The sequence below is a fragment of the Marmota flaviventris genome, chromosome 3 (assembly GCF_047511675.1).
Source record: "Marmota flaviventris isolate mMarFla1 chromosome 3, mMarFla1.hap1, whole genome shotgun sequence".
Taxonomy (NCBI): Eukaryota; Metazoa; Chordata; class Mammalia; order Rodentia; family Sciuridae; genus Marmota; species Marmota flaviventris.
The window spans coordinates 42,407,159-42,418,602 of NC_092500.1; the positions used below are offsets into that span (position 1 = coordinate 42,407,159).

The window sequence follows — 11,444 nt, forward strand, 5'->3', positions numbered from 1 at the left end:
TAGGACATTACCTTCTCTGTTCACAGAGATTCCCGATAGATCTGACCCATTAGGCCTTTGTACAAAGGGACCGGAAGGGCCAGTCTGCGTTTGGAAGATCAAGCTGTACCTCAGAAGTGTGGGATCTCGGAACATTTTCTCCTGTTTGTAGTTGGTTGAGTAACTATTCTGAGATGTTGCAGGCTGAATGGTCAAGGAACGGAGAAAGCTTGTGTTCTGAATAGGGGAAATTAGCTACTACCTGTCGTCTGGGGTCGAGAGAGGAGGGGAAAATGCTGCCTTTGCAAATGCATCCACCTTTTCCTGCCCTTACTAAAATAAAAAGGCGGTAGCCCTATTGCTTTAACACATTTATTCCAAGAGCTATTTAATGACTGAACAAAAAAGTACGATGTCCTATTGGGCCTTTGTACACTACATACGGGTCTGGGGCAGACGCTTCGGAAATACTTCGCGGTGTGTTAGGGTCAGTTTTGTTTTCAGTCTCCCTGCTCCTCACCAAGAAACTGGTTCTGCGGGATCTCAGAGGCGCTAAACCCTAGGGCTGGTTCCCCAGGGTAGAGGGCTTTGTATTCCCGGCACTGCTTGGTAGCTGTTACCCGCCTTCGCCGCCACATCCTCACTTTCTGAGGCTGTTAGCAGAGGGACCCGTGGGCCAGGGAAAGGCGGGACAGAGGGGATGGCCTTTCAGCGCAATTTGGGCGTTGGCATCAGTCGCTAGGCAGCTGGGGCGCCTAGGGCGGAGTAGAGGAGTTTCCGGGGCTCGGGCTCGTGCTGCCTTCCAGGCGAGGAAGCACTGAAGCAAGTGGGTGTCGAGAGGCGGAGCAAGGGAAGCAGGGGGCGTGTTCGCGGCCGGCTTTGGGAAGGCCCCAAGTTAATGAGGCGTGCGCCGGCAGCCGAGCGCCTCTCGGAGCTGGGCTTTCCCCCGCGGTGCGGGTGCCAGGAGCCGCCTTTTCCGCTGGGTGTCACTCGGGGGTGGGGAGGATGGCCCATTCAAAAGCGCCGCGAGGGGGCCCGGCCAGTGCCCTTCAGTGAGCGCTCGCAAGAGGACGGCAAAAGCCAGGCAGCTCGCAGCTCCAGGACCTTGTGGCGTATCAGGACGCGGTTGCCGTTTTGCCGGGACTCAGAACCGCCACCACCGCTCTGCCTCCTACGTGTTAGCCTCCTCTGCGCGCTCCGGGCAGGCGGCCGTGGGAGCCGTTGGGGCGAGGACGGCGCGCGGCTGCTACTGCTGCCCCCAGCCCGGGCGGCAGGAAGAGGAGAGGCCGAGCCAAGCGGTGGCCCCCCTTATGCCGGGAGGATGCTGGAGAGCAGCGGTTGCAAGGCACTAAAGGAGGGCGTACTGGAGAAGCGCAGCGACGGGTTGCTGCAGCTCTGGAAGAAAAAGTGCTGCATCCTCACTGAGGAGGGGCTGCTACTTATCCCGCCCAAGCAGCTGCAACACCAACAGCAACAGCAGCAGCAACAGCCCGGGCAGGGGACGGCTGAGCCGTCGCAACCCAGTGGCCCCGCTGTCGCCAGCCTTGAGCCCCCGGTCAAGCTCAAGGAATTGCACTTTTCCAACATGAAGACCGTAGACTGCGTGGAGCGCAAGGGCAAGTATATGTATTTCACTGTGGTGATGGCAGAGGGCAAGGAGATTGACTTTCGGTGCCCGCAGGACCAAGGTTGGAACGCCGAGATCACTCTGCAGATGGTGCAGTACAAGAATCGTCAGGCCATCCTGGCGGTCAAGTCCACGCGGCAGAAGCAGCAGCACCTGGTCCAGCAGCAACCTCCGCAGCCGCAGATTCAGCCCCAGCCTCAATCCCAGCCCCAGCTCCAGCCCCAGCCCCATCCCCAACCCCAACCTCAACCCCTACCCCTACCCCAACCCCAACCCCAACTCCAACTCCAGTCTCAGCCCCAACCCAAGCCTCAGCAGCTTCATCCATACTCGCATCCTCATCAGCACCCACACCCGCACCCTCATCCTCACCAACTACAACATCCGCACCAACAAACGCACCCGCAACAGCACTCGCAACAGCACTCGCAGCCACTCGGCCACCGGCTTCTCCGCAGCACCTCCAACTCTGCCTGAAGGGGGCAGTACTTGGGCCAGACAAGGTAAGGTCTTCGCAACTTGGGCCACAGAAGAGTGGGATCTCGGGGGTGTTGAGAGGAACTTGTTCACAGGTTTGGCTGTTAGGTGGGAAAATGAGAAATAATTCCAAGTTTTGGGGGAGATGGAAAGAAGACATTAAGCTGGATCCAGGAATGGCCCGGCAGAGAGGGGAGGATTGGGGGGTGGGGGTTGTTCAGGCCAGGCAGGGAGGCAGGCAGACCGCCTCCATGCCCAACCTGACTCCTCCTTGGGTGGTGTGCGCTCCAGTGTCAACTGTGTGTCTGGCACTCTGGGAGCGATCTGATTATCTTTCTGAGTATGCTTTGTCCCCTGGACTTACCTGAAGAAAACTGGGTCTTGAAGAATTCTGAGCAACATACTTCATTCGGTGTCATTTCTTTCCAGGTTTTGAGGACTTGAGGAAGTGGGACAAGCAGATTTCTATTGTCTTCACTTGGATCAAAAACAAAACAGTCTCCCCGCCCTGCACCAGACCAAGTAGTTTGGACATCACCTGATAACTTGCAGTTCCTCTTAGTTTTCTGCATATTCTTCATCACAACGCAGGGATCGATTTTTATTTATGAACCTTTGAAAGGATTTTCTAATTTAGTGGACCGTCTAGAAGCTATGATGTACTGTAATTTTATTTTAATGTATTTTGGTTTATGGTTATTTATTAGTTTTTTTAAATACTTGCTCTAAGACATTTCTGAATGTAGGTCATTTTCCCAAAAACCTATTCCCTAGTAAGTTCTAATCTTAGAAAAGATAAAAAGGATGGTGGAGAGGAAAACATTAAGAATACAGTCAATATTCCCAGGGCATTTTCAGGAGGTCTGACACTTTCATTGTTGAAATTAAACTCTGATATTACTTTTTTTTTTTGAGGTTTCTTCCTTAGACATATAGTATATGTAGAACAGAATTTTTTAAAAAGCTAAGAGCTCAGAATTGTGTAATTATGAAAATCTAATGATCAAGATAATGCTTTCGGAAATCAGTAGTAATGACATCTGATTTCAAAATATCTAGAACATAACCTAATTGATGGCAGAATGGTCATGTCTTAAATATGTGGTAGGGCTGGGTCCGCTGTAGGAGCTTATATAATCTGTGTGTGAAGGTTTAATAAGGGTTCTTTTTGAGGGTTGGAGGGTGTACTCAGTGGTAGAGTGCCAGGCTCTGAGTTCAATCTCCAGCACCAAAAAAGCAAAACAAAAACAGTCCTTTTAATTGTGCTTTCTGAATATGAATGCATTAGATGTTTCAGTTAGAAAATGTAGTGTGGTTGGGCGGGTGTGTGTGGGGGGGATCATTCAACTTGTTTAAAAGTATTTGTGCTCCTGTCCATACTGAAGTACCCTTCACCAAGAGCTTTGCACACTTGAATTGAACCACATTTTCTTATCCTTTCAGTTTGTTCTACAAGCACACTAAGAATCTCATAGTTTAAAATATAGTTTGTAAATATATCAAAGGACTAGAAGTCATATTTTTTTTATTTTCATACAGAAAATAATGTTGATTAGAAGAACCAACTGTTTTTATTGTTCTGTGAGAAATTAGAGAAGTTATATGTTTTCTTAGGTTAGCTAAACTCAGAATTGAAAAAGGAAGGACTGGATAAACAATGGATTTCAGTAAGAAAACAACCCCAGTCTTGTTTTAGCAGCCATTTGTTTAGGAGTCTGAGGAGGGGTGGGGGAGAGAGGATGTGCTTTTAAAGGTAGAACAAACCTCCTTCTGTGTTAAATCAAAAGGATGGTCAGAATCCACCAGGGCAGATGCTACTTAGAAAGAGCCGTAGATGGTACCAAATCCTCTTGGGGCTAAAAATCACTTCCTATCTGCATGGCTTTCAAAATGGGTCTCTGTTTTCCAGTGTCTTTTTCACAGTGTCTTGGTCAGTATTTTTCCAGCATTTAAATTGGAATGGTCATTGTAGACCACTGCTAAACTATACAGTCAAGAAATGAAAATAGAATTGTATGCTGAAGATGTCTTTATTCTCCTTCTATTTAGAAAGGAATTTCAATGAATTTTAAATGATGCAACTTTGAGATAATAACTCTTACCCAAGAAGTTACAGGGGAAAATTAAAACTTATACAAATAGCACAAAACAAAACATAAGTGAACTCCCACTTCTAGGGGCTGTTTAGGTTGAAGTTGTAAAAATGTACTGTCAAGATTTAAAGACATTATAGGTATATGGGACAGCTCAGAGAGACAAGGTCAAAAGATTTCTTAAATTCAGTTTGATCTGACTTAGGAAATGCCTAATAATACTGTAGTTTTAATACATGTAGATCATAATAACCCCAATTAATCCACAGCTCTGTTTCAAATGGAGGATTTTTCTTCTAAATAATTGTGTTATAAACATTTGTACCAAATACTTTGAAAATTAAGATTGATGTAGGTTTTTTTAAAAGGCATTTGTATGTTGTTAGCTTATGTACAGAGCTAGATAATCTCATTGTTGAAAAAAATATGCTCCAGTTTTCTCTTGGCTGCTCCAGTTTTCCCCCTACAATGGCCATGGCTCTTAGTGGTACTGCCAGAATCATGGTTTCTTGTTCTTCCATAGCCCTTGTCCCTTGGTCTACTGTGAGATTTATATTGACTTGACCATCACTATGGCAGTCTAGTTAGAATCAATCCCTCTTAGCATTTAACTGTGAAATTTCAGAAACTAGCAGAAGTAGGATGGTTTTTATTGTTTTAACACTTTGAAACTCTTCTGGCTTAATAATTTTTCCAGAGCAAAATAACATGCATGTTCAACAAAACTAAACAAAAATATAAATATACATCATTTGATATCTCAGTGGCTCTGTCCTACCTGGAAGGAAATGATACAAACCACCTATGGTACTGTGAAGCCTGACAAGTCAGCTTCATGGGAAAAGATTCAAAAAAATACTTTCAACTAACCCAAGAAAAAGAACAAAAGGGCAGGTCCAATAGAACCACCCTCTCAAACACAAACATCAAATGTGAAAAGTTAAAAAAGTAGTGTCCCATCTGGAAATTGAACTTTTGTCCTTGAACTCTTATTGGCACCCAGCCTACAATGCAGCTAGTTACCATTTGTAGGGACAAATGATTGAAAAAAGAAGAAAAATATGTAACTCCTCAGCACCCAGGAGGTGGTTTCTCTTGCCTCGCTGAGTGCTTCCTTCACTAGCTCTCAAGTTCCCTGAGAACAACAAATTCAGGGACAGGCTAAGCATCATGAAGCTCCTTCATTCTTTCTTAGCAGAAATCCTCTTAGATCTGCCTATGCCCTACAGGGAGTGTTGAGGTCAGTGAATAAACATCTATAAAAGAGCCTTTTCAAAATGAACATTTTTCCTCATTGAGCAAGCTGAGATTCTCTAATCATGTATGAGTCAAGCCAACTTGTATCATTTCACTTCTAATGATGGCAAGAAAAAAAAAAAAAGAAAAAGAAAAACCGAAACTCTATGTATTGCTTAAAGGAGCTCTCCTTATGTGTAAATACTCTTATGAAGTCTGGCTTAAGTTGAAAAATCCATTTTATTTTTTGCTCTCATACATGAAGTGCTCTGTGTTTCTCTAAAAATGCCCTAACACTAAACAACTTTTCTGCCTGTTCAAATACATCATTTGTTTTCTGCCTCCTCCCCAGAAAGTGATGTGGTATCATTTAGCTGCAGGTGTTAACCGTATGATAGTAGCAGGCTTAGAAGGGTCTAAGACTTGAGCAAGCACGCAGCAATTCCACGAACATAGAACTTTGTGGGATGAGGAGAGGTCTGCAAGCAGTTGCTTTGTGCGTGTATGTGTGTGTGTGAGAATGTGTGTGTGTGTGTGAGAGAGAGAGAAAACCTAATTCATTTTTGCTTTATCAATACATACCATCAGCAGACTAAATTTAAAACTTGGAAATTATGTATCATGATATTGCAGCTATCAGTGTGATTCCTTCTAGAGAAATACACCTGTTAACCTAAAGCAACCTAAAATGTTTTAATTGTGAAAATATGTTGAATAGGTTTTAGGAACTCTTTTCTAAAAATTCTTGACACAGTTCTGAAGGGTGATGTTTTGGATCTGCAATGTTAAATATCCAATCCAGTTATGGGGGATTGGGTGACAAAGTGATCTGTGACTTTGTTGTTAGGATATTTGCCAAATGGAGTAGGATCCATCGGAGTTTTCTTAGGGCATACTTGAGGCTGGGGCTGTTGCTCAGCAGTAAAACACTTGTCTAGCAAGGCAGTGGGTTCCATCCCAAGCACCACAAAGACAATAAAAAAAGAAAAAACCAGGTAGGGTGGTGCATTCTTGTACAATGAAGGAAACAGAAGGACTCCTAGTCATTAGAAGTATTTGCATACAACTCCCCAGTGCTCTGAAGCTGGCTTGCTGGTGATTGGACAATGGAGAAGCATGTTTTCCAAGAAAGATAAAAGTCTTTGTTACATTCCACCATCAGCTGTCAGTTTTCTACTCCAAGTTTCAGAACACATGAACAATAGCTTCTGGAAAGCAAGTACTACCATGTACCAAATGTTTTACAAACTGTCACACTGCAAACTTAATAGTGTGGTTGGAATTTGTGTAAATGTGTCTCAAGTGATTTTGAAGAGATGTGATTTATTTTTCATATTATCAAAATGCATTCCATTTCAAATAAAGCATCTATTCAGTCAGCTGGCCTGTGGACCTTTTAAAGGCCTGGTTCCCTGGGAACTAAACTTGTTCCTATTGGACAAAGGTTCTAGAGGGCTTGACTGTCATAAAGGTCATGGTCATTCTGGGAAGAAAAAGATCTTTTGAAGTTAGAAATTATTTTTTTAACTAATTGGGATTTTTTTGAATATAAAAGTTCACCTATCTTTTGTTGAAATTAATTTTTGACTGTTAATGAATTTGAGTTGAATTTCCCATACTTCCCAGAGGATGAGACAAGATCCGTAATGAATCAACTTGAACACAATTTTCTCTTGAACCTTACATCTTTGGGGAGTTAAGTCTTTGACAATAGGAGAATCATCCTTCAAACTGGCATCTATAAAGCTTCCTGTTTTGTGTTGAAAGTAGAAGAGGGACTTCATTCCCTAAAGAAAAACAGCATCACTTTATTCTCACAATCTCTATTGGCATTCATTAAATGCCTTTATATCTTAAAATACTAGAAATTTTAAAAGCAATTGTTTTATCCTTCAGTGTACTCTTAGATTGACAGCTTTATTATTCTCTCTCTCTCTCTGTGTCTCTCTCTCTCTCTCTTTTCAAGAACTAAAACCAGAAGTTAAAATGCTGTTGTTGAGGGGACTTCAGGGACACTGTGTAAAATACATGCATATAGGATAAGAGGTGGTCAAGCAGGGTTAGTAAGAGCCAGAATTTGAAAGTCATAGTATGTAGATTCAAGTCTCAGTTCTATCACTTATTGCTGTGTAGATCTTGATTTTCTTAACTTCTTGGGAATTCAGTTTCCTTCTTTATAAAATGGAGTTATAAATGGAGTTACGTACCTCAGAGTTATTGAGGAGATTTTTTAGGTTAGTACACATAAAAGTACTTTAGAACAATACCTGGCATTGCTCTTGAGGGAAGCTTCCTGCATCTTAGGACAGATGAGCAGGTTTGGAATCATAGTCATACTAATCTATATGGCATTTTGAAGCTTTGAGTTGTGTTTCTGAGATCTCAGCACTTGTTTCTAGAAGTATATATTCAACTTTGATAAAGGAGAAAATGAATTATTTGTAGTACTACCATTTTAATGACAATTTACTTGTTACTTTTCAGTCTTGGTCCACTCATACATTTTAAGTCATTTACAATTATGCAATCAAAATACTCATCTATAGCTGTGGTGCCCTTCCTGGATTGCCACTGGACAGGGCAGATGTGGGAGCCTAGGAGGCTGTCATGTCCTCACTGAGTGCTTTCCCCAGGAGCTAATCTTGCTCTAGATCACACCCAGGTGCTAGTGGGTAGCTCACATCCAGGGGGTGGGCTGCAGGGAGTGATTAAAGGACAGACCCTGTTGTCTGAAGTCAGCCATCCTGGCTTCAGGCTCTCTGTGAAATTGGCTGGAACCCGTCTCAACAAGTTGGCATGGGGATTCAACTCTCCCCCTGCCTAGCGCTGATTCTCTTGCTTCCTCACAGGGGAAATTCTCAAGAATATTATACCCCTGCTGCCTACCCCTTGAATTGAATCTCAGAGTTTCACAGCCTGTTTCTCAGGGAATCCTGTCTATGACCATGTCTGTCTCTTTCATCACCATTTCTCTGAAGACTGGTGATGTTGGCTGGAGTATATGGCATAATGTAACCATTATCTTAAGGCTTTAGCCACTGATTCCTGGTCTCAACCTGTAGCAATTTTGTCCTCTGGAGACATCTGACAATGTTTGGAGACATTTTTTTTTTTCACAACTGGTAGGTAGACACCAAGGATGCTGCTAAATATCCCACAATGTATAAGCTGATACCCCATGACAAAGAAGTATCCTTCCCCAAATGTTAATCATGCCATGCTTGAGAAACCCTGCTTTAGAGTCAGCTAGTTGTGTTCTAATTTGCTGAATTCCCTTGGGCAAGTGATTTACTTTATTTCAGCCTCAGGGTTGTTGGGTTTTTTTTTTTTTTAAGTATTTGTTCTGATTAGTTTTACATGATGGTAGAATACATTTTGACACATCATACATAAACGGAGTATAACTTCTCATTTATCTGGTTGTACATGATGGAGAGTCACACAGGTCATGTAATCATATATGCACATAGGGTAATAATGTCTGATTCATTCAACTATCCTTCCGACCCCCATACCCGCTTCCCCTCCTTTCACTCCCCTCTGCCTAGTCCAAATTACCTTTATCCCCACTCCATCCTTATTGTGAATCAGCATCCGCATATCAGAGAAAACATTTGGCCTTTGATTCTTTGGGATTTACCCTCAGTTTTCATGTATAAAAATACAGGCAATGATAGTACCTGTGTCACAGGATTGTGAAACCAAATTTAGTTCACACAAAGAGGTGGTGTTGTGCCTGTTGCAAAGTAAGCATTCCAAAAAACGGTAGCTACCATCCTCATTGTTATGTTTTAAAGCCATCATTTTAATGACAGCATAATATCCTACTGAGTTGATGTAATATTTCATTCATTCACCTATTGCCATCTAGCGAGTTTCAGTTTTCAATACTGCTGCAATAAACATGTCCATCATACATCTTGTTGTAAAGAGCAAAGCATGGATTCTAGTTCTGACTCTGCTTGGTCTTGTGACATTAGGCTGTCAGTCTCTTTGAGCCTTCTTCATTTGCTCATGTGTAAGTGGGAAAGATAGACCTTTTCATGAGAAGCGATTCTGAACATACTATGAATTAGCAATGAAATCTACATGAGTTCAAGTCCCAGAGCCACCTTTGACCACTTCACTGACAATAAAGCATTATGTAAACAAAAACACTATTATTATATTAATACCATTTTAAGAGGAATTGGATATTATATATTCATATACATATGGGTATTCTATTCCAAATAATTTGGTTTTAAGAAATAGGATGTTGTATTTTTTTTAAAAAAGCAAAAATTAATTTTTAGTTTTTTGTAGAATCCAAGCCAAATACATATTTATGTTAAAGTGGAAGGAATCATATAAACACAACATTGTAAATGTCCAGAATTACTGACCAGACAAACCTGAATAATGAACTCATTGGTTGTACCAGCACATCATCATCCTTACTTGCTTTGTTTCTTTCCCAAAACCCAACTGGAATCTCACCCACCACACAAAAAGGCCATAGTCAGTGTCATGCAGGGAGTGTCCTGGAGTGCTAGCCTTACCTTAAAATGAGCCTGCTTATCAAACGTGGTGCTGGTGAGGACCAGAGGACTTTGCTATGTGGATATTTGGGATGGACTATTGTAGGAAGGGCTCTGATTTTATCTTGAAGGGATTATTAGGACCTGAGGACAGAAAAGTCCACTCTGTTAGCTCCTTAGAGGTATCACCTTTAACCGCTTCTGAAATGGAGTAGACGTGAGAATGGCTTGCTCCCTGCCAACCTGTTCACTCCGGAAGTGGAAGCTTGAAAAAAATAGTCAGTGTGGTTATGCTGCATATTCTCAAGTTCTATCAAAGTCCTTTCTAACAGAGTGAGCCAACACCCACTGCTGGGCCTTAAGGCCTGTGCTTCCAAACTGAGACAGGAGGATGACTACAGGGTCATCCTGAAACAGGAAATGACCCTTGTGGTGTTTCAAAGTCTTAATTATGTCACTGTCCACTTCCGGTTTTCTCCTGAATCTGATAGTTCATACAGTTCATTTCCTACTAAGGTTGATAGTTCAGTTGTTTGAAGTATTTTGAACTTTGCCATAGTATTCTAACCAGTAGTGTAGCTTACCCAGCTAGGGCTGACTCATCTCCTCATAAGAGTAGACCAACTTTGTGACTCATCACAGCCAAAGAAACCAAATTTGTAACAGTTTGGGGTATATTCTTTTTTTTTTTTTTAATTGATTTTTAGCACTAAAGAAACATTTGTTTCTACAAAGCTTGACTACTGTTGGTACAGACTTGCCTTTAATAATCCTTCCAAGTAACACCAAATGCGTACTTTTTGTCACATACGTATTATTATTATTATCATTTCCATTTTTCTTGATAGAAACTTTCATGGCCCATGAAGGTGGGTTGGTCAGTTTTTGGTGTGGAACCTGAGGTGTGGTGTGGAACCTAAGGGTTTAAAACAGCACAGAGTAGAACAGGCTTCCTCAGGGTTTTCCTGGTTTGAGGGACAGTCCCAACCAGACTGAACACCTATGACAGAGCAGTGGCCTCTGGTGGTACCAAGTCCCTTTCCTGTTGTGAAGTTTCATTGCTGGTGAGAAAACAATTCAGGGTCTTACTCTCCATTTCTGATAGTAAAGGAGACTTATAAGATGCATATTAGTGCATGGAATGAACTTGATACTTGCCACAACTCACTGGCTCATTATGGAATAATTACTGCCAGAGGTTTAAATGAAATTCTTGTCTGTAAAAAGTACCAGATTGCCACTGAGTTTTGTGACTGTCTCAGTAGTTGGTGACCCCTGGTTTATATTTGCTTTCTATAAAATGTTAGGTAATGATAGCTTTCCTCTACCTGTATGAGGTGAGTTTGAAATCAGAGCTGATAATGGCATTTTAGGAGTTTAAACAAAGCTTCATCCATACCTCCCCATTTTATAGAGAAAGAAGATGAAGATGGGAGGAGTCAGTTACCTACCCACAGGCAAAGTCAAAGACAGAACTAGAACCCGAACTCAGCTCCCTTTATTCTCAATCAA

General features: G+C 42.2%; 1 protein-coding gene across 1 annotated transcript; it reads left to right on the forward strand.

Annotated features, from left to right (window-relative positions):
• The first annotated feature begins 855 nt into the window (after nt 1-855).
• Phlda1 (pleckstrin homology like domain family A member 1) lies at nt 856-6,791 on the forward strand. Its single transcript, XM_027929167.2, has 2 exons — nt 856-2,109; nt 2,513-6,791. Exon 1 carries the CDS (start codon nt 878-880, stop codon nt 2,081-2,083), a length of 1,206 nt encoding a protein of 401 aa, XP_027784968.2. The 5' UTR covers nt 856-877; the 3' UTR covers nt 2,084-2,109; nt 2,513-6,791.
• The last annotated feature ends 4,653 nt before the right edge of the window (nt 6,792-11,444 follow it).